Below are 26,799 nucleotides of genomic sequence, written 5' to 3'. Positions count from 1 at the left end.
CTTTACCCAGTCGGAAGTGTCCAGTGGTTTCTTTACCTAGTCGTAAGTGTCCAGTGGTTTCTTTACCCAGTCAGAAGTGTCCAGTGGTTTTTTTACCCAGTCAGATGTGTCCAGTGGTTTCGTTACCCAGTCAGAAGTGTCCAGTGGTTTCTTTACCCAGTCAGAAGTGTCCAATGGTTTCTTTACCCAGTCGGAAGTGTCCAGTGGTTTCTTTACCCAGTCGGAAGTGTCCAGTGGTTTCTTTACCCAGTCGGAAGTGTCCAGTGGTTTCTTTACCTAGTCGTAAGTGTCCAGTGGTTTCTTTACCCAGTCAGAAGTGTCCAGTGGTTTTTTTACCCAGTCAGATGTGTCCAGTGGTTTCGTTACCCAGTCAGAAGTGTCCAATGGTTTCTTTACCCAGTCGGAAGTGTCCAGTGGTTTCTTTACCCAGTCGGAAGTGTCCAGTGGTTTCTTTACCTAGTCGTAAGTGTCCAGTGGTTTCTTTACCCAGTCAGAAGTGTCCAGTGGTTTTTTTACCCAGTCAGATGTGTCCAGTGGTTTCGTTACCCAGTCAGAAGTGTCCAGTGGTTTCTTTACCCAGTCAGAAGTGTCCAATGGTTTCTTTACCCAGTCGGAAGTGTCCAGTGGTTTCTTTACCCAGTCGGAAGTGTCCAGTGGTTTCTTTACCTAGTCGTAAGTGTCCAGTGGTTTCTTTACCCAGTCAGAAGTGTCCAGTGGTTTTTTTACCCAGTCAGATGTGTCCAGTGGTTTCGTTACCCAGTCAGAAGTGTCCAGTGGTTTCTTTACCCAGTCAGAAGTGTCCAATGGTTTCTTTACCCAGTCGGAAGTGTCCAGTGGTTTCTTTACCCAGTGAGAAGTGTCCAGTGGGTTATTTACCCAGTCGGAAGTGTCCAGTGGTTTATTTTTCCAGTCGGAAGTGTCCAGTGGTTTATTTTCCCAGTCGGAAGTGTCTAGTGGTTTCTTTACCCAGTCATAAGTGTCCAATGGTTTCTTTACCCAGTCGTAAGTGTCCAGTGGTTTCTTTACCCAGTCAGAAGTGTCCAGTGGTTTATTTATCCAGTCGGAAGTGTCCAGTGGTTTATTTATCCAGTCGGAAGTGTCCAGTGGTTTATTTACCCAGTCGGAAGTGTCCAGTGGTTTATTTACCCAGTCGGAAGTGTCCAGTGGTTTCTCTACCCAGTCAGAAGTGTCCAGTGGTTTCTTTACCCAGTGAGATGTGTCCAGCAGTTTATTTTCCCAGTCGGAAGTGTCCAGTGGTTTATTTTCCCAGTCGGAAGTGTCCAGTGGTTTATTTTTCCAGTCGGAAGTGTCCAGTGGTTTATTTTCCCAGTCGGAAGTGTCTTGTGGTTTCTTTACCCAGTCGGAAGTGTCCAGTGGTTTCTTTACCCAGTCGTAAGTGTCCAGTGGTTTCTTTACCCAGTCGGAAGTGTCCAGTGGTTTATTTTCCCAGTCGGAAGTGTCCAATGGTTTCTTTACCCAGTCGGAAGTGTCCAGTGGTTTCTTTACCTAGTCGTAAGTGTCCAGTGGTTTCGTTACCCAGTCAGAAGTGTCCAGTGGTTTCTTTACCCAGTCAGAAGTGTCCAATGGTTTCTTTACCCAGTCGGAAGTGTCCAGTGGTTTCTTTACCCAGTCGGAAGTGTCCAGTGGTTTCTTTACCTAGTCGTAAGTGTCCAGTGGTTTCTTTACCCAGTCAGAAGTGTCCAGTGGTTTTTTTACCCAGTCAGATGTGTCCAGTGGTTTCGTTACCCAGTCAGAAGTGTCCAGTGGTTTCTTTACCCAGTCAGAAGTGTCCAATGGTTTCTTTACCCAGTCGGAAGTGTCCAGTGGTTTCTTTACCCAGTCGGAAGTGTCCAGTGGTTTCTTTACCTAGTCGTAAGTGTCCAGTGGTTTCTTTACCCAGTCAGAAGTGTCCAGTGGTTTTTTTACCCAGTCAGATGTGTCCAGTGGTTTCGTTACCCAGTCAGAAGTGTCCAGTGGTTTCTTTACCCAGTCAGAAGTGTCCAATGGTTTCTTTACCCAGTCGGAAGTGTCCAGTGGTTTCTTTACCCAGTCGGAAGTGTCCAGTGGTTTCTTTACCTAGTCGTAAGTGTCCAGTGGTTTCTTTACCCAGTCAGAAGTGTCCAGTGGTTTTTTTACCCAGTCAGATGTGTCCAGTGGTTTCGTTACCCAGTCAGAAGTGTCCAGTGGTTTCTTTACCCAGTCAGAAGTGTCCAATGGTTTCTTTACCCAGTCGGAAGTGTCCAGTGGTTTCTTTACCCAGTGAGAAGTGTCCAGTGGGTTATTTACCCAGTCGGAAGTGTCCAGTGGTTTATTTTTCCAGTCGGAAGTGTCCAGTGGTTTATTTTCCCAGTCGGAAGTGTCTAGTGGTTTCTTTACCCAGTCATAAGTGTCCAATGGTTTCTTTACCCAGTCGTAAGTGTCCAGTGGTTTCTTTACCCAGTCAGAAGTGTCCAGTGGTTTATTTTCCCAGTCGGAAGTGTCCAATGGTTTCTTTACCCAGTCGGAAGTGTCCAGTGGTTTCTTTACCTAGTCGTAAGTGTCCAGTGGTTTCTTTACCCAGTCAGATGTGTCCAGTGGTTTTTTACCCAGTCAGATGTGTCCAGTGGTTTCGTTACCCAGTCAGAAGTGTCCAGTGGTTTCTTTACCCAGTCAGAAGTGTCTAATGGTTTCTTTACCCAGTCGGAAGTGTCCAGTGGTTTATTTACCCAGTCAGAAGTATCCAGTGGTTTCTTTACCCAGTGAGAAGTGTCCAGTGGGTTATTTACCCAGTCGGAAGTGTCCAGTGGTTTATTTTCCTAGTCGGAAGTGTCTAGAGGTTTATTTTCCCAGTCAGAGGTGTCCAGTGGTTTATTTTCCCAGTCGGAAGTGTCTAGTGGTTTCTTGTCCCAGTTGGACATGTCCAATAGTTTCTTGTCTCAGACGAGTGTCCAGTGGTTTATTTTCCCAGTTGGAAGTAATTAGTGGTTTCTTGTCCCAGTTGTAAATGACCAGTGGTTTCATGTCTCAGTTGCAGGTGTCCAGTGGTTTCTTTTCCCAGTTGGAGTTTTCCAGTAGTTTCTTGTCCCAGTCTTTGATGCCCTTACTCATGGAACAGAGCAGCTGCCACATATCAGCCTCTCCGTTCTGTGATCAGAGAAGACCCCTTGCTCCTCAAATCCCCCCAAGGACACCATCTGCAAGGAGTTTGTATGTTCTCCCTGTGTTTGTGTGGGTTTCCTCCGGGTTCTCCGGTTTCCTCCCACATTCCAAAGACATACTGATAGGGAATCTAGATTGTGAGCCCCATCGGGGACAGCGATGATAATGTGTGCAAACTGTAAAGCTGCGGAATATGTTAGCCCTATGTAAAAATAAAGATTATTATTATTATTATAGAGATGATGATGGCTTCACATGGATCATTTCTTTTCTCAGCAGATTGGGACATGTATTACATATAATGCCTTGAATAGTGAGCAATGTCATCACCATGATGATAAAACCCCTGGTATTATATATTTGTATATCCATAGCTAATTCTTTTTCCCTCTTTCCCCAGCGGCTCACATTGGGGTGGGGATCAGCGGACAGGAGGGGATGCAAGCTGTGCTGTCCAGTGACTTTTCCTTCGCCCAGTTTCGATACCTGCAGCGCCTCCTGCTGGTACACGGCCGCTGGTCCTATATCCGCATGTGCCAATTCCTGAGATACTTTTTCTACAAGAACTTCACCTTCACGTTGGTTCATTTCTGGTATGCATTCTTCTGCGGCTTCTCTGCCCAGGTAAGATGACAAAAACGCTACAGTGAGGTAGAAATAAAAAGCCAATAAATGTGATAATTTTCATTTGGGAATATAGAAAATAGAATTATAGGGTTAAGTTTCTTGGAGCAAATGAATAAAATGAGCTTTATCAATGCTTTTCTTATAATTGTACCACTGACCACATATGAACCCACCAGTAACACCACCGAGACCGATGTTCATGCTGGCTCAGTACTGCCATCTTGTGGCCATTTATCTGTGCCGCAGCTTAGTCGTGTGATTCATCTGCTGCTGTTTTTACAGACCGTGTATGACGAATGGTTCATCACCTTGTACAATCTGGTGTACACCTCGCTGCCGGTGCTGGGGATGAGTCTGTTTGATCAGGTATGGACTCTAATGCAATTTATTACTTTCAGTAAAAGTAGGCAAGTAAAGTCTAGTTCACCAGTGTGGTCATCCTCAGGGATCGTGAGACAGTTTTCTGGGACCTCTGAAGGGCATCATTACAGAACTAGACAGATTTTAGTATAATGGTCTTTGTCATATTTGCCATATCGTGTCACCAGGACGTGGACGACCGCTGGAGCATGGAGTATCCGCAGCTGTATGATCCCGGACAGAAGAACCGCTACTTCAATAAGAAGGAGTTTATGAAGTGTGTGATCCATGGAGTCTACAGCTCCCTCGTTCTGTTCTTTGTGCCTTATGGAGCCCTGTACGACACAGTGAGGGATGATGGCAAAGCCATATCTGACTACCAGTCATTTGCTTTGATGGCTCAGACCTGTCTGCTGCTTGTTGTATCTGCACAGGTGAATCTCTAGCCATAGATACTGTCCTGTACCCCAAGTGTCAGTGTCATTGTCCTGTACCCCAAGTGTCAGTGTCATTATCCTGTACCCCAAGTGTCAGTGTCATTATCCTGTACCCCAAGTGTCAGTGTCATTATCCTGTACCCCAAGTGTCAGTGTCATTATCCTGTACCCCAAGTGTCAGTATCATTATCTTGTACCCCAGGTGTCAGTGCCATTATCCTGTACCCCAAGTGTCAGCGTCATTGTCCTGCACCCCAAGTGTCAGTGTCATTATCCTGCACCCCAAGTGTCAGTGTCATTGTCCTGTACCCCAAATGTCATTATCCTGAACCCCGAGTGTCAGTGTCATTATCCTGTACCCCAAGTGTCAGTGTCATTATCCTGTACCCCAACTGTCAGTGTCATTATCCTGTACCCCAAGTATCAGTGTCATTATCCTGTACCCCAAGTGTCAGTGTCATTATCCTGTACCCCAAGTGTCAGTATCATTATCTTGTACCCCAGGTGTCAGTGCCATTATCCTGTACCCCAAGTGTCAGTGTCATTATCCTGTACCCCAAGTGTCAGTGTCATTATCCTGTACCCCAAGTGTCAGTGTCCTTATCCTGTACCCCAAGTGTCAGTGTCATTATCCTGTACCCCAAGTGTCAGTGCCATTATTCTGTACCCCAAGTGTCAGTGTCATTATCCTGTACCCCAAGTGTCAGTGCCATTATCCTGTACCCCAAGTGTCAGTGTCATTATCCTGTACCCCAAGTGTCAGTGCCATTATCCTGTACCCCAAGTGTCAGTGTCATTATCCTGTACCCCAAGTGTCAGTGCCATTATCCTGTACCCCAAGTATCAGTGTCATTATCCTGTACCCCAAGTGTCAGTGCCATTATCCTGTACCCCAAGTGTCAGTGCCATTATCCTGTACCCCAAGTGTCAGTGTCATTATCCTGTACCCCAAGTGTCAGTATCATTATCTTGTACCCCATGTGTCAGTGCCATTATCCTGTACCCCAAGTGTCAGCGTCATTGTCCTGCACCCCAAGTGTCAGTGTCATTATCCTGCACCCCAAGTGTCAGTGTCATTGTCCTGTACCCCAAGTGTCAGTGTCATTGTCCTGTACCCCAAGTATCAGTGTCATTATCCTGTACCCCAAGTGTCAGTGTCCTTATCCTGTACCCCAAGTGTCAGTGCCATTATCCTGTACCCCAAGTGTCAGTGCCATTATCCTGTACCCCAAGTGTCAGTGCCATTATCCTGTACCCCAAGTATCAGTGTCATTATCCTGTACCCCAAGTGTCAGTGTCATTATCCTGTACCCCAAGTGTCAGTGTCATTATCCTGTACCCCAAGTGTCAGTGTCATTATCCTGTACCCCAAGTGTCAGTGCCATTATCTTGTACCCCAAGTGTCAGTGTCATTATCCTGTACACCAAGTGTCAGTGTCATTATCCTGTACCCCAAGTGTCCGTGTCATTATCCTGTACCCCAAGTGTCAGTATCATTATCTTGTACCCCAAGTATCAGTGTCATTATCCTGTACCCCAAGTGTCAGTGTCATTATCCTGTACCCCAAATGTCAGTGTCCTTATCCTGTACCCCAAGTGTCAGTGTCCTTAACCTGTACCCCAAGTGTCAGTGTCATTATCCTGTACCCCAAGTGTCAGTGCCATTATCCTGTACCCCAAGTGTCAGTGTCATTATCCTGTACCCCAAGTGTCAGTGTCATTATCCTGTACCCCACGTGTCAGTGTCATTATCCTGTACCCCAAGTATCAGTGTCATTATCCTGTAACCCAAGTGTCAGTGTCATTATCTTGTACCCCAAGTGTCAGTGTCATTATCCTGTACCCCAAGTATCAGTGTCATTATCCTGTACCCCAAGTGTCAGTGTCATTATCCTGTACCCCAAGTATCAGTGTCATTATCCTGTACCCCAAGTGTCAGTGTCATTATCCTGTACCCCAAGTGTCAGTGTCATTATCTTGTACCCCAAGTGTCAGTGTCATTATCCTGTACCCCAAGTGTCAGTGTCATTATCCTGTACCCCAAGTGTCAGTGTCCTTATCCTGTACCCCAAGTGTCAGTGTCATTATCCTGTACCCCAAGTGTCAGTGTCATTATCCTGTACCCCAAGTGTCAGTGTCATTATCCTGTACCCCAAGTGTCAGTGTCATTATCCTGTACCCCAAGTATCAGTGTCATTATCCTGTACCCCACGTGTCAGTGTCATTATCCTGTTCCCCAAGTGTCAGTGTCATTATCCTGTACCCCAAGTGTCAGTGTCATTATCCTGTACCCCAAGTGTCAGTGTCATTATCCTGTACCCCAAGTGTCAGTGTTATTATCCTGTACCCCAAGTGTCAGTGTCATTATCCTGTACCCCAAGTGTCAGTGCCATTATCCTGTACCCCAAGTGTCAGTGTCCTTATCCTGTACCCCAAGTGTCAGTGTCCTTATCCTGTACCCCAAGTGTCAGTGTCATTATCCTGTACCCCAAGTGTCAGTGTCCTTATCCTGTACCCCAAGTGTCAGTGTCCTTAACCTGTACCCCAAGTGTCAGTGTCATTATCCTGTACCCCAAGTGTCAGTGTCATTATCCTGTACCCCAAGTGTCAGTGTCCTTATCCTGTACCCCAAGTGTCAGTGTCCTTATCCTGTACCCCAAGTGTCAGTGTCCTTAACCTGTACCCCAAGTGTCAGTGTCATTATCCTGTACCCCAAGTGTCAGTGTCATTATCCTGTACCCCAAGTGTCAGTGTCCTTATCCTGTACCCCAAGTGTCAGTATCCTTAACCTGTACCCCAAGTGTCAGTGCCATTATCTTGTACCCCAAGTGTCAGTGCCATTATCCTGTACCCCAAGTATCAGTGTCATTGTCCTGTACCCCAAGTATCAGTGTCATTGTCCTGTACCCCAAGTGTCATACCCATATTCAGTCTTGGCTCATCAGCCCTCCCTTTGTCTCGTTAGATTGGCCTGGACACCGCTTACTGGACGGCAGTAAACCAGTTCTTCATCTGGGGCAGTTTGGCGGTGTACTTTGCCATCAGTTTCACCACGTACAGTGACGGCATGTATCTGATCTTCACGGGCTCGTTCCCCTTCATCGGTGAGTGACCTGTGCTTTTTTCATGTTCATTTGTTTGTATATGACTTTTACACATCGGTGTGGTGGAACCCAAAGATGTAACAGCCATATTTTCTTCTCCATCAGGGACGGCTCGGAATTCTCTGAACCAGCCCAGCATCTGGCTCGCCATCTTCCTGACATTGGTGCTCTGCGTGCTGCCGGTGGTGGCCTACAGGTTCCTGAGATCACAGCTCAAACCCACATTCAGCGACAGGGTAAGAAGCCGCTGCCGTGATTTGTTCTCATTACGTGGCAGGACCCCAAGTCTCAGCAAACTATAGTGTGGCTGTGATTTCTGACTGTTGAACGATTTTTCAGACTCTTACATTATCTGCAAAAATATAAAGCTCGTTCTAAACTGAAATTACTGTCAAATTCTGATAATCCGGCATCCTCAGGACAGCATAGTGCAAAGCGATCAGAAATGGTTATCTACTGAGCGCCTATTGTATGGGGCATGACACCAGGGACCACCAACATCAGACAGAGCTGAACCTGGCGATACATTACAGTAGGAAAAAAATTGTCTCGTCTCAACCTCAGAATCCATCCTGATTATCTGGATATATTAGTTTTGAGTTTCAGGTCACTGTTTGCTGTAAGTAAAATGAAATATTTCTGTTTACATCCAGAGGATAAAAAGCATTTTTGGAGTTGGAAGCACAGAACAGATTTTTGCACTGACAGAGACTTAGATTAGGGCGCTAGTCACACCTTATTACAAGCCCAAAGCCTGTGTGAGAAGGCCTAGGTCAGCAGAAGAGTAAGTGCTCAGTCAGACATCAGTGATTTATCTCCCATCCAAAAAAAAGATTTCCAGTTTCTCCTACCAAAAACATGAAAACATGAAAGTTGGACATTATACAAGTGGCACACTGATGGCATCTGAGTGCTGTCCGATTTTATCTTTTTTTCACAGACCCATAGACTTGCATTGGTAAGTTTAATTTGTGACTGTGATAAAAGGAAGACGTGTCTCCATGTTTTGGTTCAGATTGCTCAGACATCAGAAAAACATAGACACGTGTACAGTCCTAAAGATTATAGTGATTGAGTTCTATCCGTGAAAAAAGTATGATGTGCACACAGCCACTGACACACGACATGATGCTGCTACACGCAATATGATGCTCCCAGTGTGCCCCACACACAGTATGATGTTTCCACAGCCTCCGACAGTGTGATGCCCCTACACACAAATGATAATCCCAGTTTCCCCCACACACAGTATGATGTCCCCACAGCCATCAACACACAGTATGATGCCCTTACACGCAATATGATGCTCACTCAGTCCCCCACACACAGTATATTGCACCCACAGCCTCCGAAACAAAGTATGATGCCGCTACACACAATATGATACTCCCACTTTTCCCCACACACAGTATGATGTCCCTGCAGCCATCAACACACAGTATGATGTCCCCGTAGCCATCAACACACAGTATGATGCCCCTACACGCAATATGATGCTCCCACTGTTCTCCACACACAGTATATTGTGCCCACAGCTGCCGACACAAAGAATGATGCCCCTACACACAATATGATACTCCCACTTTCCCCCACACACATACGATGTCCCCACAGCCGCCAACACAGTATGATGCCCCTACACGCAATATGATACTCCCAATTTCCCCCACACACAGTACGATGTCCCCACAGCCACCAACACACAGTATGATGCCCCTACACGCAATATGATGTTCCCACTGTTCTCCACACACATTATATTCTGCCCACAGCTGCTGGCACAAAGTATAATGCCCCTACACTCAATATGATACTCCCTCTGTCCCCCACACACAGTATGTTGTTCGCACAGCCACCAACACACAGTTTGATGCCGCTACACACAATATGATACTCCCACTGTCCCCCACACACAGTATGATGTCCCCACAGCCGCCAACATACAGTATGATTTCCCTACACGCAATATGATGCTCCCACTGTTCTCCACACACATTATATTGTGCCCACAACTGCCGACACACACAGTATGATGTCGCTACATGCAATATGATACTCCCACTTTCCCCCACACACAGTACGATGTCCCCACAGCCACCAACACACAGTATGATGCCCCTACACGCAATATGATGTTCCCACTGTTCTCCACACACAGTATGTTGTTCTCACAGCCTCCGACACATGGTATGATGCCCCTACACGCAAATGATGATCCCAGTTTCTTCTACACAGTATGATGTCCCCACAGCCATCAACACACAGCATGATGCCCCTACATGTAATATGATGCTCCCAGTGTCCTCTACATATAATATATTATCCCCACAGCTACTGACACACTTTATGATGCCCCTATTGCCCCCTACACAGTATATTGTCCCCACAGCCGCCGACACAGAGTATGCTACACCTCCACTTAACATGATGCTCCCAGTGTCCCCACACACAGTATGATGACACCCATAGTTCATCCCCCCACATCACGATGCCCCAAATGTTCACCACACAGAATGATGCCTCTATAGTGACACACACACAATATGATGCCTCCAAAACTCATTACAAATAGAATTATGCCCCCATGACCACCCACAAAATATACGATTCCCCCAAAGTCCATTGACACTGTATGACATATCCAGTGTCTCACACACACACACTATAATGCCACCTATAATTTATACCACTACACAGTATGATGCCCCTGACAGTCCCCCCCACACGCAGTTTGATGCACCTCTACACTGTAGGATGCCCCCCACACAGTATGATGTCCACCCAACAGAATATGAAGCAGCAACACAACCAACGCATGTGTGTGTGTCCACCTTCTCTGCAGAACTGGTCTCGGCTGCCAGTCACGTGACCTGAGAATGTCATATGACCGAAAGGTCCTTACATCTTCCTCACATCTTCCTCAGTCTCTGTCTACTCAGACTGAATGGTGTAAGGATCTGATGGTTCCCCACTAGCGATGAGCAAGTATACTCGTTACTTGTGTTTCCCCGAGCACGCTTGGGTGGTCTCCGAGTATTTTGGCATGCTTGGAGATTTGCTTTCTGTCGCCGTAGCTGGGTGATTTGTGACAGCTAGACAGCCTGAATACATGTGGGGATTCCCTAACAAACAGGCAACCCCCACATGTATTCAGGCTGTCTAGCAGTCGCAAATCACGCAGCTACGGCGACAGAAAGTAAATCTTCGAGCACGCCAAAATACTCGGAGACCACCCAAGCATGCTCGGGGAAACCCGAGTAACGAGTATACTCGCTCATCACTATTCCCTACTCCACCATTGTATTCAACTGTATCTGTGTCCTGTGGAGAAAGATACAGTTTAAGTCGGGATGTACTGCCAACCTACCATGACATCAGGACAGCTCCCCAAATTTGTGACTTTTCTGCTAGATCCGGGATGGTTGGAAGGTATGAGTTAGGGTCAAAGAGGAGCATGAAAGAAGACAGCCACAGGAGGAAAGATTACCTCTCCTAGATCAGAGTGCTACCATTACAGAAAGAGAAAAAAGGCTTATTCTTGTGAGTGAAGAGGAGAAGATCAGCCATCATAAGAGCACAGCTCAGGTAAAGCAGACAGGAGCAAAAAGGTTCATTCCTGACTGTGAGGACTGGCACATAAGAAGCGTCTGAAACCTGAGACAAGTGACTGTCTGTGAAAAACTCTGACATGGTAACTGAGTGAGAAGACCGCAAGAGTGTGCAAGGTCCCAGACAAGAGCTACTGCAGAGTCCTGCTGCCAGGAGAGGTGATTTTAAGATGGGGGCCATGATGCTCTGGGGATATAAGTCCATAGTGACAAATGCGCAGTACAAATGTTGTTGTGAAGGAGGCAAAAGAGATAGTGAACTGATTCCTACAGGTGTCCGTCTGCATTACTTACACCACCCCTGATTGAGGAATCCACTTCTGTCCTACAAGGGCCAGTGTACCCACACAATCCACACCACTTTGTGAACACATTACAGGTGTATATGTAAATGTAAACTGTAACATCCTCTTTACTTACCCTGGGGCATGGGATGGGATGGGAGAGATATATTTTTAACATGCTCATTACAGCCCTAACCCATCTCTTCAACCTATCGCTATCTTCTGGTACCTTCCCCTCTGCCTTCAAATATGCCGCCATCACACCCATCCTGAAAAAAGCTAACCTTGACCCAACTGCTATGCCCAGCTATCGCCCAATATCACTGCTCCCGTTTGCTTCCAGACTTCTTGAGCAGCATGTCCATGCTCAACTTTCCTCCCACCTCTCATCTAACTCTCTCCTTGACAACCTCCAATCTGGCTTCCGCCCCCACCACTCCACCGAAACTGCCCTGACCAAAATTACTAATGAATTACTCACAGCCAAAACTAACAAACAGTTCTCCATCCTTCTCCTTCTCGACCTGTCCTCTGCCTTCGACACAGTAGACCACTGCCTACTGCTACAAATTCTTTCTTCCCTTGGCATCAAAGGCCTTGCCCTGTTCTGGATCGCCTCATACTTTTCCAACTGCACATTTAGCGTTTCCCCCTCCCACACTACCTCCTCATCCCGCCCTCTCTCTGTTGGAGTCCCTCAAGGCTCTGTCCTAAGGCCCCTACTTTTTTCCATCTAAACCCTTGGCCTAGGACAACTCATAAAGTCCCGTGGCTTCCAGTACCACCTGTATGCGGACGACACGCAGATCTACCTCTCTGGCCCAGATGTCACCTCTCTGCTGTCCAGAATTCCGGAGTGTCTATCAGCCATATCCTCCTTCTTCAACTCTCGCTTCCTAAAACTCAATGTAGACAAAACCGAACTCATCATCTTTCCCCCATTTCGCGTATCCCCCCTACCTGATCTATCTATTACGGTAAACGGCATCACGCGCTCTCCCGCACCTGAAATCCGCTGCCTCGGGGTCACTCTCGACTCTGCCCTGTCCTTCAAACCGCACGTCCAAACTCTTGCCCCCTCCTGTCGCCTCCAACTCAAAAATATTGCCAGAATCTGTCCCTTCCTCAGCCCACAATCTACTAAAACTCTTGTGCATGTCCTCATCATCTCCCGCCTCGATTACTGCAACACCCTCCTCTGTTGCCTCCCCGCTAACTCCTTTGCACCACTCCAGTCTGTCCTCAACTCTGCTGCCCGGCTAACCCACCTCTCTCCTCGCTACTCCCCTGCTTCTCCCCTCTGCAAATCCCTCCACTGGCTCCCAATTCCCCAACAAATCCAGTTCAAACTACTAACACTGATCTACAAAGCCATCCAATACCTGTCCCCTCCCTATATCTATGAACTAATCTCCCACTACCTTCCCTCATGTAATCTTCGATCCTCCCAAGACCTCCTACTCTCCTCCACACTTATTCGTTCCTCACACAACCGCCTCCAAGATGTCTCCCGAATATCCCCCATCCTCTGGAATTCCACGCCTCAACACGTCCGATTATCCACCACCCTCGGATCCTTCAGACGGAACCTGAAAACCCATCTCTTCAGTAAAGCTTACAGCCTGCAATAACCATTCTGCGGCGTCACCAACTGCCCGAGCTGCGGCGTCACCAACCTCCCGAGCTGCCGCACCCCCGACCTTCTGTCTCTTCCCCATTATCCCGTAGAATGTAAGTCCGCAAGGACAGGGTCCTCTCCCCTCTGTACCAGTCTGTCATTGTAAATTCGTTTACTGTAAACGATATCTATATAACCCTGTATGTAACCCCTTTTCTCATGTACAGCACCATGGAATTAATGGTGCTGTATAAATTACAAATATATTTTTTTGTTTCTTCTAGAAATATCTAACAATGGTTTCTTTAATCTCCAGATTCAAAGGAAAATCAAAGAGGCGAAAAAGCGCCCAGTTCCACCACCGCGCAAAGTGAAGATACGCCGCACCAGCTCCCGCCGGTCTGGATACGCCTTCTCCCACACACAAGGTTATGGAGACCTCATCACCTCGGGCAAAACTTTCCGTTCCAAGATACCTTTCCACCAAACAGGAAGGTTCTCCCCCAATGAGAGGCGATAAGACTGAGGGCATGACAGCGCCAATCCACGACTATGAATGTCATCGTGCCTCGAGAAAGGACGACGGCTGGTTTCCAACTTTTCCTATCACTGAGCTCCTTGTGGATGAACGAGACGGGATAAAAAGCCATATATGCAAGTGGCCTCCATGTTTACGTCATGCGGTGGCCATCTTGGATTTGGGGATTTTAAAGAGACAGAAGCTGTTTACTAAAGATTTCAATTATTTAAATGTAACATTGTCAGATATCAGTGCCAAATTTATCACACAGGGATCGATACGTTGCCAAAGGATTTCAAAGCTTATTTTTGTAGACATTTTCCATTGCACTTGGCTTCCTCGTTTTATAGAAAACCATTTTACTTTCCTTAATTCTATTTTTGTTTTTGCAACCAATTTCCTTAATGGCATCTTTATATGGATTTGAAAATTCCTCCCAGAATAAGGATTAAATGCTGCCTGAAATGTCACCTGGTAATTCCAACTTCGGTGTCCATAGTGTTGTGATTTCACAAGTTAATAATCATTTTTTGTCCCCATTGCTGTTGTAATTTAAGCTTCTTTTTTGTGCCTGTATTTAATTATGTAAATTAGCAGGAAACGTAGTGAGATAGAGCAACGCAAAGGGACAAAGTGCTCGTCTGTTCTCCTATACGAGCTTAAAGAAGCACTCCTCCTCCTCCCATCAAAATTGTTATCCTCTTAATATATTGCAGTCATCATATTATACAGCACTGTGTACTTACAATTGCTCATTTTCCTTTCTACCCAGATAATTCTTCTCTTTTCTATAGGTCTATGACAGGTGATTAAACACTAACAAGCTGAATCCTTCTAAGCTCTGTGTAGAAATAGGAGGTCAATTTTCCCTGCATGAGTCATTAGTCACTGCAAAAGTCCCTGACAGAGCAAGGAGCAGCTGGGAGTTGAAGAGTGGGTGACTCATGTAGGGGAAAAAAGACTTCCTATTTCTACTTAAAGCAAAGAAAAGTGAAGAATTAGCTGGGTAGAAAGGCAAAATGAGCAATTGTAAGTACACCGTGCTGTATAATTTGATGATTGCAAAATATTAAGAGGATAAAAACGTTGCTTTTTTATTGATGAGAAATTCTCCAAATTCATATTATACTTTGTGTTTCCATTCCTTACCATTGTCAAAATCTCTGCTTGCTGCCAGTGCACAAAAGAAAAGTTTGGCTCGGATTCATCATTGTTGTTTCTGGGAGTAATTTTAGTAACTTTAGTATTTATGCATTTTGCACCATTTTTAAGTTGTCTTTCTCTTTTTAGTCTTTTTTATTTTCCTTCGACAACTTTACCAATCCAGATGTTTTTGGATAGATTCATGAAACGCGACTTTTTAACATGTCGCATTTTTGTGGCACATCTCACGACAGTCACTGCCTGGAGTAAAGTTTTTGGATATATATTTTTTCCCCAGTTGTAGACTAACGTGCCACATTTTTATGTTAGGATCATGCGACTTTTTGTGCTAAAAAGGCGCAAAAATTGTAAACAACAAAAATAAACAACATTATTGAACCACGTGCACCATTTTGGACAAAAAAAGTCAACAAATAACACAAGATGTAGAAGGAAAAGGGAATTTTAAAAAACCTGCAAATGATGAATCGGAGAATTTGTATTTACACTTCAGCAGAAACATTGTAACAAACCTACCAGCAGTGTACACAGGACCATGTCAGGAAGTTTCTCTGCATCTAGATGTTCAGAATACTGTACCAGCAGCATGCAGAGAATTGACGAGGCATTGCAGCAGTTGTACATTTCATTATACAATAATTGAGATTCAGGCCGAGGCTAATTAGCGACTTTGGCCACAATGCCAGATGCACAGCCAAAGATGTCACAGCATAAAGCATGTGAATGGGGGTTGCATTGTCACCACTACGGTACCTCGAAAAGCGAGTTGCAAATAGTCACAACCAATTGTTTTTTTGTGACTTGCTTGTCGTACTAACCTAGGGGTCTCCATTACGCCACGATATAGCAGCGGCATAGACCGAATTTTGGCTGTGCCACCACCATGTAGCCCCAGCATTTATATAGCACTACATGAGTCATTTAAGGTTTTTAATTTTTCATACCTGTTATAAAGTCACACAAACTAAAAAGACACACTTTTGTTTATTTTAAATTTCATACTATTCTAATTTAGATTAGTTTTTAACCTTCACTATATGCAGGTTCCTTGTAGTTTGCCAGGATGAAAGAATAATGACCTAGTGAGGAAGGAAAGAAGTCAAAAAGAGATCTTAAAGGGGAATGTGACTTCTTTTTTAAATATTAGCCATAAATACTTCCTAAAACTTGTCGTTTGAAGTGCCAATCTGGAGCCAGAAAAAGTCATCTCTGGCGTCTGACACCTTATAAGCAGCCTACTTCCTGTGAAGTCATGTGGCTCCACCTCTTTCTGCTGATTGGTTCTGGGGGTTACCTTAGGGGAGGGCTTGTTCCTTCTGATTGGTTCTGAAGGTTCGCATAAGGGAGGGGCATGGGTGAAACTGTATTTCCACCTCCCACTTAGAACTTCTGGGATTACTTTATCAAACACATTTGCACCCTCTGTTTTTGAGGAATTAGGGCATTTCTATCGCATCTTGTTTACTTTTTCATAAGATACAAGGATTATAGGAGGCAGAAAATCATGGAGGACTGATTAAAATGTCCATAAATGTGAATATTTTATTTATCAAAACCACAGAAATGGGCAATTGTCATCAGTTACCCGGAAAAATTATTCTAAGATTTTCTCGCCACTTTTTTAGTAAACACTACCTGACTTCATTAGGCATTATACACTTGCAACAACGGGATTGATCTTCCAAAAAGGGCAATCATCTTTCCATGTGTTGCCCTTTAAGAACCACCTTCTTTTTAGTAAAAATATATTATTACTGGTCAGACAATAGACATTATCTAAATTTGTCAGCCAAGGACCCCAGTAATACCAGTGGCCAAGAAAAAACTGGTGTGGACAAGCAGAGGAGGTGCGTGTTCATTTTAATTATTCACATCCCAGCTGTCGGACCCTCATTGATGCAGCCCCTATAAGATATGACTAGACAGCTCTTCTGTATATAACGTTTCTATATAAAGTGCCTTATAAATTTTCCTGTAAGAGATGCTCAGGGATTTCATTCTTTTAATAGATGTTTATATTACCTGAGATTACTTGTAAGATGGGAAGTGACAACCACCATGAGCGCATATCGGGTGTAGAAAACCAGTTGTCAGGGCACTTCAGCTAATAAAATCATTAGTGTAACACATGCGTATATTATGGTCCAAGTACGGACCGTCCGCAGGTCTCTTGGCGGAAACTTGGCATCCTCGGCAGGTCGGATTAGGCAATGGCAGACAGTCAGAGCACGGACCGTCCGCAGGACTCTTGGCCCCAACTTGGCATCCTCGGCAGGTCGGATCAGGCAATGGCAGACAGTCCGAGCACGGACCGTCCGCCGGTCTCTTGGCCCCAACTTGGCATCCTCGGCGGGTCGGATTAGGCAATGGCAGACAGTCCGGGCTTGGACCGTCTGCAGGTCTGTTGGCCCCAACTTGGCAGTCTCGGTAGGTCGGATTAGGCAATGGCAGACAGTCCGGGCTTGGACCGTCCGCAGGTCTCATGGCCCCAACTTGGCAGCCTTGGCCGGTCGTATTAGGTACTGGCAGATAGGGTTGAGCGACCTTTAGTTTTTTAGGGTCGAGTCGGGTTTTGTGAAACCCGACTGTCTTAAAAGTCGAGTTGAGTGAAATCGGCCGAAACACGAAACCCAATGCAGGAATTTTTTTTTTTTTTTTTTTTCTTTCTCTCTCTCTCTCTCTCTCTCTCTCTCTCTCTCACAAATCCCTACTGCGCACAAGCGATAACATGACGATAGGCGTTCACTCCCCTAAGACCTATGTCATCACTCTGCCCACGCTCATTCATTGGCTGAAAAAATGGCGCTAAACACGTCATACGAAACGCGACTTTGCCGCCAAGATCGCGTACCGCATGGCCGACCCCGCACAGGGATCGGGTCGGGTTTCATGAGACGCCGACTTTGCCAAAAGTCGGCGACTTATGAAAATGCACAACCCGTTTCGCTCAACCCTACTGGCAGACAGTACGGGCTTGGACCGTCCGCAGGTCTCTTGGCCCCAACTTGGCAGCCTCGGCAGATCAGATCAAGAGACCACAGACAGTCCGGGCTCGAACCATGATACACAGATGTGTGTAGCCAACAGGGCATGGTTATCAAAAAGATTCCTGGAGAGAAGTATTGATGACCATGCCCACTTGGTAAAAAGCAGCATTTACACCAGGTGAAAAAAATATACATACATTTATGCAGGTGACCAGTCAAATTTAAAGGATTTGACCGGGTTTAAAGTCTGAAATGTGTCCACCAGCTGGTGCATTATATGCAGAATCCATGTTATAAAATGTTATTCTGCAGGGAAGAAGCTGTTGGGGCAGATGGGGTATTCAGGAAAGTGACAACCACCAGTTTTTCTACAACTTTACATCTGATATTCCAGAAATTTAGATAGTCAGGCGATTGTTTCTAGCAAGTCACTGCAGCTTCATCTGGAATTTCGCAACACTAAGCAGAGACGGCATATATCAGTATAATTGATTGTCTTCCCAGAGACTCTGGTCCTCCATTTTATATATTTTTCAATAGCATATTTATATACTTTTATATACTTGTCTGATAAAGTAAAAACATGAAGAAAAGGCACTTAAATGAACAAATATAAGGGTATCCCAATGCATCATAATGTGATCATTTAAAGAATGTTTAATATTTTGCTATTTTTAAAGATAATTTAAGTATAAAATGAGGTCACTGCCAAAAAATCACTAGAAACTAATATATGTACCCCCCACTTCCCCATCACGTTGATGCCTCCATCTTTGGTATGGAGACATTGCACTATAATATGCTGCGGAGCCCTTGTGCTGTGCAGACATTTTATTATTTTGTATCATTCCTGTCATTTGTTTGTTTCCTGTCTCTGTAACAAACGTAATATTTTTTTCACAGATGAATAAATGACTGTATATATATTCAGCCTCTATAGTGGAGTTTTGCCAGATTCATCATTTGCAACTTTTTGTATACGCGCAAATGTTTTCCAAATGTATTCCAGTCCACCTTTCGAGGGATTTTATGTATTCATGAATATAACATCAGAACCAACATCAATACATGAATGCTGCATCAGAACAAAAATTAGTACATGAATACAGCACCAGAACCATCATCAGAACATAAATAAAGAATCATAATTAGTACATGAATACAGCACCAGCACTATCATGAGTACAAGTATGCATCACCAAGCTTAGCACACATAGAAATTGCAATGTCAAGCCAGTTCCTACAATATTCATGAGTTGTTACCAGGCATCATCAGACTGTGGAATATCCAGGTGTAATGGGGTCTACTGTGCTGTAGTACCTCTTTCAGTACCACCCCGTGGTTCAGGAGGTCCACTCTGCTTTTGCTGGATTCTGAATGAAGGACGCTGGCTGAAATTCCTTGGTTACATGGGTGCATATAAAATCTCACTGCTTCTCCACGTATTTCCAGTCTAACAACACTTTATTCACAGCACACAGAATATATCACACAGATACAGAGGGCAGGCCAATAGAAAAACAGCAGGCCAGACATACATTACAATAGCCGCTCGTCTGTTCTCCTATATGAGCTTAAAGAAGCACTCTTCCTCCCATCAAAATTGTTATCCTCTTAATATATTGCAGTCATCATATTATACAGCACTGTGTACGTACAATTGCTCATTTTCCTTTCTACCCAGATAATTCTTCTCTTTTCTATAGGTCTATGACAGGTGATTAAAAACTAACAAGCTGAATCCTTCTAAGCTCTGTGTAGAAATAGGAGGTAAATTTTCCCTGCATGAGTCATTAGTCACTGCAAAAGTCCCTGACAGAGCAAGGAGCAGCTGGGAGTTGAAGAGTGGGTGACTCATGTAGGAGAAAAAAGACTTCGTGTTTCTACATAAAGCAAAGAAAAGTGAAGAATTAGCTGGGTAGAAAGGCAAAATGAGCAATTCTAAGTACACCGTGCTGTATAATATGATGATTGCAAAATATTAAGAGGATAAAAACGTTGCTTTTTTATTGATGAGAAATTCTCCAAATTCATATTATACTTTGTGTTTCCATTCCTTGCCATTGTCAAAATCTCTGCTTGCTGCCAGTGCACAAAAAAAAAAGTTTGGCTCGGATTCATCATTGTTGTTTCTGGGAGTAATTTTAGTAACTTTAGTATTTATGCATTTTGCACCATTTTTAAGTTGTCTTTCTCTTATTAGTCTTTTTTATTTTTCTTCAACAATTTTACCAATCCATATGTTTTTCGATAGATTCATGAAACGCGACTTTTTAACATGTCGCATTTTTGTGGCACATCTCACGACAGTCACTGCCTGGAGTAAAGTTTAAGGATATATATTTTTCCCCAGTTGAAGACTAACGTGCCACATTTTTATGTTAGGATCATGCGACTTTTTGTGCTAAAAAGGCGCAAAAATTGTAAACAACAAAAATAAACAACATTATTGAACCACGTGCACCATTTTGGACAAAAAAAGTCAACAAATAACAAGATGTAGAAGGAAAAGGGAATTAAAAAAAAAACCTGCAAATGATGAATCGGAGCCTTTGTATTTACACTTCAGCAGAAACATTGTAACAAACCTACCAGCAGTGTACACAGGACCATGTCAGGAAGGTACTCTGCATCTAGATGTTCAGAATACTGTACCAGCAGCATGCAGAGAATTGACGAGGCATTGTAGCAGTTGTACATTTCATTATACAATAATTGAGATTCAGGCCGAGGCTAATTAGCGACTTTGGCCACAATGCCAGATGCACAGCCAAAGATGTCACAGCATAAAGCATGTGAATGGGGGTTGCATTGTCACCACTACGGTACCTCGAAAAGCGAGTTGCAAATAGTCACAACCAATAGTTTTTTTGTGACTTGCTTGTCGTACTAACCTAGGGGTCTCCATTACGCCACGATATAACAGCGGCATAGACTGAATTTTGGCTGTGCCACCACCATGTAGCCCCAGCATTTATATAGCACTACATGAGTCATTTAAGGTTTTTAATTTTTCATACCTGTTATAAAGTCACACAAACTAAAAAGACACACTTTTGTTTATTTTAAATTTCATACTATTCTAATTTAGATTAGTTTTTAACCTTCACTATATGCAGGTTCCTTGTAGTTTGCCAGGATGAAAGAATAATGACCTAGTGAGGAAGGAAAGAAGTCAAAAAGAGATCTTAAAGGGGAATGTGACTTCTTTTTGAAATATTAGCCATAAATACTTCCTAAAACTTGTCGTTTGAAGTGCCAATCTGGAGCCAGAAAAAGTCATCTCTGCCGTCTGACACCTTATAAGCAGCCTACTTCCTGTGAAGTCATGTGGCTCCACCTCTTTCTGCTGATTGGTTCTGGGGGTTCCCTTAGGGGAGGGCTTGTTCCTTCTGATTGGTTCTGAAGGTTCGCATAAGGGAGGGGCATGGGTGAAACTGTATTTCCACCTCCCACTTAGAACTTCTGGGATTACTTTATCAAACACATTTGCACCCTCTGTTTTTGAGGAATTAGGGCATTTCTATCGCATCTTGTTTACTTTTTCATAGGATACAAGGATTATAGGAGGCAGAAAATCATGGAGGACTGAATAAAATGTCCATAAATGTGAATATTTTATTTATCAAAACCACGGAAATGGGCAATTGTCATCAGTTACCCGGAAAAATTATTCTAAGATTTTCTCGCTACTTTTTTAGTAAACACTACCTGACTTCATTAGGCATTATACACTTGCAACAACGGGATTGATCTTCCAAAAAGGGCAATCATCTTTCCATGTGTTGCCAGGCCAATAGAAAAACAGCAGGCCAGACATACATTACAATAGCCGCAGGTGGCCGGAGCCTGCCGATATTTACTGTGGGAATTACAAAGGTGGGGGAGGTCAGAAGGAGAATAACTTGTCCAGGGGCGCAGCCTGTGGACTGATGCATTTCACATGGAACCTATTATACATACATATACTGCATAACATATTCTTGGTGCTGGGGGGTTCTGTAACACCAGGAATTAGAGTACTGTTATCTATGTGTCATCAGTGACATATCTATGTGTTTTGCACTTGGACAAATGGTCCATGTGAACACACTGACATGCACAGACCCATAGATTTGAATGAGTCTACTTGTTTAAGTATCTCCAGTACTTGTGAAAATTGTCACCACACGTACCATACACACTGACGTTTGAAGGAGGCCTTACAGTGTGTCATCCACTGATCCCCCATAACAGTGTGTCATCCACTGATCCCCCATAACAGTGTGTCATTCACAGATCCCCATAACAATGTCATTCACAGATCCCAATAACAGTGTGTCATCCACAGATCCCCATAATATTGTGTCACCCAGAGATCCCCCAAAGAGTGTCACCCACAGATCCCACATAACAAGTGTGTCATCCACAGATACACCATAACCGTTAACCGTGTGACATCCAAAGATCCCCAATAACAGTGTGTCACCCATAGATCCCCCATAGCAGTGTGTCACCCACAGATCCCACAAAACACTATCACCCACAGATCCCTCATAACACTGTGTCACCCAGAGATCCCCAATAACAGTGTGACACCCACAGATTCCCCGTAACAGTGTGTCATCCACAGATCTTCCATAACAGTGTGTCTGGGGAGCCATTTGTCTTTTTCTTCTGCTTTTCACCCGCAGTCTAACGGGCACACTGAATGGGTTAATCAGAATTTAGAGACATATCTCAGATGTTTCGTGTCCAAGAATCAGGAGGAATGGGTTACCTACTTAACGTTGGCTGAATTTGCGGTAAGTAATCATTGTCAAGAATCAACCGGTAAGTTTTTCGGGATATGGATTCCATCCCCAGTTTAGTTCTTTCAATGGTAATCACCCTTCCGGATTACCAGAGGAAGAATGGTTTTCGTCTTCCATTTCTACCATATGGCAGAGAGGGTGACTAATAGTTTGCGAAAGATGGGTTCCAAGTATAGGAGTGTGGCTGATCAGAGACGTTTGGTGGGTCCGGACCTGTGTGTTGGTGACTTGGTATGGCTGTCCTTGAGAAACGTTAAGCTGAAGGTTACGTCTTGGAAACTGGGTCCCAGGTTTATCGGTCGTTATAAGATCTTAGCCGTCGTAAATCCGGTAGCATTCCGCCTTGCTCTGCCACCTACCTTTAGAATCCATAATGATTTTCACCGTTTGCTTATCAAGAAGTACATGGCATCTGCAGTACCTTCGCCTCTACCACCTTCTCCTGTCATTATTGATGGTAATCTGGAGTTCCAGATAGCAAAGGTCTTAGACTCTCATCTCGATCGTCGGTCGCTTCAATATATGGTACATTGGAAGGGGTACAGTCCTGAGGAGAAGATGTGGGTTCCAGCTTCTGACGTCCATGCGACCAGACTGGTTAGAACCTTTCATGTTGTGCACCCAGATAAACCTGGCCCTGAGGTTCCGGAGCTCCCTCGTACAAGAGGGGGTACTGTCACGGGGTTACCGCTACAGAGCGAAGCCAGAAGACTGCAGCGTCTGGTGGCTCCTACTCCACCACTGAGAAGAAGCACTTCTCCAGTGTATTACACGTGTGTGTTTCTTTCAGCAGAAAAGGGGTTAATTGGCCAAGTTGGAAATTCCTGCATTCAGCTGAGCTCGGTTAGCCACTCCATTCCCCTATAAAATCTGGCCTCCATTACCAAGTCCTTTTCTGAGTTAGCCATTGCTGCAAGACATAGGAATTGGAGAAGTTGGTTTGGTGAAGGAGTGCTGGAGGAATTTATTAGCGAGTCACTGTTGCTAGGTTTGTACGCTTGGAAATTCCTTATCCTTTCCTGTTTTGCTTTGTTTTGGATAATAAACCAACATGATCACAGCTGTTCCAATTTTAAAGGAAATTAGTTCATTACAATAAGTTTTTTCACATAACCATATAATATGGCCTAGAACTTTCCGATGTCTTATCAGATAGCACTAAGCCCAATGTTATACCAGGGGGCAGAGCAGATCTGCAATTTTTTTCTCATACTAATTCGGCATGAGAATAAAAATCACAGCAACTGGCCACCTCCTGATGGGCACCATCAAGAATATTTGTGAAGTGACCAGATAAAGTCCATTATCATTCTTCACCTTGGTTCAGCTGGACGTGGCTCTTCTTTAGCACATGATGTTCATGAAGGAGTCACAAAAGCATATTTTTTTTACTAAGCAGATATTCTGTTTATTGTTCAAATTGTTTTTATTGAAAATGTTCTAATTATTATACAAAATGGAGTTAAACAACATGAAGGAAAAGGAAATCACACGGTAACAGTTCCCATGGAACCATATCACATAACCATCAGCTTTTGTTTTGACCAACAGATTATTTAAGCCTGCCACCACGACAAGGTAGACTCTTTTGGCAGGGCCCTACTCTACTCTAACGTATTAAACATTTCTTAAAATATCCAATAATCTTTTTAGGTATATTTTTCTTTATTTTTCTTTAAGGGAATGTGTCACATACATTTTTTAAGCTAAGTGAAATCAGATTGTTATAATCTTTTGTATAATCTGTATTTCTGACTGCAGATTATTGTATTCTGTTTCCTGTACATTTATGGAAGCTGCTCTCTTGCCTGTTTGGAGATATGGACATTGGACATATACAGTATATATATCATAAGACATTATAGGGGACTCTATGTCCTTGGGAGAGATTTCTATTCATGTTCGCATGTTTAGTGACATGCAGATGTCATTGTGCAGGAAGGGGGAAGAGGTGAGCTGTGACACTACCTACTGTGAATGGTGGATTCTGTTATCTCTCATTGTAATCCTGCTTCTTATGATAATGAGGTGACTGCTAATAAGGGATCTCTTCTGGACATGCCAGTGTATTAGAAAAGTCATTTCTGTTTATTTTATGATATAAGGGGTGACATACTTTAAAATAAATTCTTGCAAAACTTTGAACTACGATTAAAAGGATTGGCCATGTTCTGGTTATTGTTGATGAATGTGTTTGAGATGATAGGACTATTACTAATATGGCCTTTCTTGAATTTCAGCACCAAATAGGAAATATGGGAAATAGAAATATAGGCAATGCTGAATTTCTACACTAAATGCCTTTTAATAATCTCATATAGTTGTAGATTGTGAGCCCTCGCGGGCAGGGTCCTCTCTCCTCCTGTACCAGTCGTGACTTGTATTGTTTAATATTATTGTACTTGTTTTTATTGTGTATACCCCTTTTCACATGTAAAGTGCCATGGAATAAATGGCGCTATAATAATAAATAATAATAATATTAATAATATTATACACATTGGTTAATAATAACCAGAGAGTGGTCAATGCCTAAAACATAAAAGCTTCATAACACATTCCCACTAAATATTTTGCTAACTAAATCTATTTTCATAAGAGTCATTTAGTTAAATCCTTTGGTCAATTACATAAAGTGCAAAATTACAGTGCAATAACAAAAGAGAAAACATATTGTGCGTTATGATAAGTTATTGGGCTGATCATTAGCCTAAAGACTGAATGTAATATTTCTCCACAACAAGACCATTAATATGAGGCATACAGATAGGACTAGCTTAACATTTCTATTACCTGTATGCCCATATTAAAAGGTCATATACATCTCGGGGGGTGACAGATTCCCTATAAAGCATAATCACACATATACTTTTTCTAATCTATCTAATATGATGACGACAGCTGTCCAGACCTGCATCCCACCACAAGAAACACTCAGGAGAAATCCCTGGAGAATGCTATCATCCTCAGTGACACAGTCAGGGGCTTCGCACCCCCTTCTGCTTTCAGGCAATTTACTCGTGTTAGAGTGCTGCTCAAACGGTTGGGGTGCAGCTGTGGGACCCTATTTTCAGAGATGATGTCCTCCACCCAAGTCTCAAAAAGCTGAAAGGGTCTTCAGGAGAGCTGGGTAGTCGAGCTAGGCTATCAGACGGTCACCTCTGTAGCTGTGGTATCATCTCTCCTATGGTTCCAATCAGGGGTGGACATTTGCGAACATGTTATTGGTGCAACTTGTGCAACTGCACACGGGCCAATCGGTAAAGGGACACATTTCCATCTGCAAAGCAGATGAAATTGTGCGTTATGATGAGTTATTGCGCTGATCATTAGCATAAAGACTGAATGTAAAATTTCTCCACAACAAGACCATTAATATGAGGCATACAGGTAGGACTAGCTTAACATTTCTATTACCTGTATGCCCATATTAATAGGTCATATACGTCTCGGGGGGTGACAGATTCCCTATAAAGCATAAACACACATATATACTTTTTCTAATCTATCTAATATGATGACAACATCTGTCCAGACCTGCATCCCACCGCAAGAAACACTCAGGAGAAATCCCTGGAGAATGCAATCATCCTCAGTGACACAGTCAGGGGCTACGCACCCCCTTCTGCTTTCAGGCAATTTACTCGTGTAAGAGTGCTGCTCAAACTGTTGGGGTGCAGCTGTGGGACCCTATTTTCAGAGATGATGTCCTCCACCCAAGTCTCAAAAAGCTGAAAGGGTCTTCAGGAGAGGTGGGTAGTCGAGCTAGGCTATCAGACGGTCACCTCTGTAGCTGTAGTGTCATCCATTCTATGGTTCCAATCAGGGGTGGACAGGGGCAGACATGTTATTGGTGCAACTTGTGCAACTGCACACGGGACAAGATGCAAGGGGACCAATTTCCATCCCTAAAGCAGATGAAATTGTGCATTATGATGAGTTATTGGGCTGCAAAGGGTCCATATATTGTTCATGCACAGTGTCCCTCTTCTGTCTGTGTCTTCCAGTGGCTCCAATGTATAATTAATTTCCTGCAATAAGAATCACATCACATTAATAATTTCCAGGCAATGAAGCTCAATACAATGATTGCTATCACTACAGGTATGGGCTTTTGAAAAGTTGAGAGTAAATTGTTTAAAACAGCTAACATAGAAA

General features: G+C 43.8%; 1 protein-coding gene across 2 annotated transcripts in view; it reads left to right on the top strand.

The window, feature by feature from the left end:
* The window catches only part of LOC143805334 (phospholipid-transporting ATPase ID-like), a 159,292-nt gene extending 145,112 nt beyond the window's left edge, over nt 1-14,180 (top strand). For both annotated transcript variants that reach the window (XM_077284563.1, XM_077284572.1), the window contains exons 23-28: nt 3,539-3,762; nt 4,048-4,131; nt 4,314-4,559; nt 7,528-7,666; nt 7,772-7,902; nt 13,493-14,180. In XM_077284563.1, coding sequence (XP_077140678.1) covers nt 3,539-3,762; nt 4,048-4,131; nt 4,314-4,559; nt 7,528-7,666; nt 7,772-7,902; nt 13,493-13,696 — 1,028 coding nt within the window. In that variant the 3' untranslated portion in view covers nt 13,697-14,180. The remainder of the gene's footprint in view (nt 1-3,538; nt 3,763-4,047; nt 4,132-4,313; nt 4,560-7,527; nt 7,667-7,771; nt 7,903-13,492) is intronic.
* The last annotated feature ends 12,619 nt before the right edge of the window (nt 14,181-26,799 follow it).

Source organism: Ranitomeya variabilis, chromosome 1, assembly GCF_051348905.1.
Source record: "Ranitomeya variabilis isolate aRanVar5 chromosome 1, aRanVar5.hap1, whole genome shotgun sequence".
Classification (NCBI taxonomy): domain Eukaryota; kingdom Metazoa; phylum Chordata; class Amphibia; order Anura; family Dendrobatidae; genus Ranitomeya; species Ranitomeya variabilis.
Note: the sequence above shows the minus strand (reverse complement) of the source record. Positions and strands in the feature narration are given on the sequence as shown.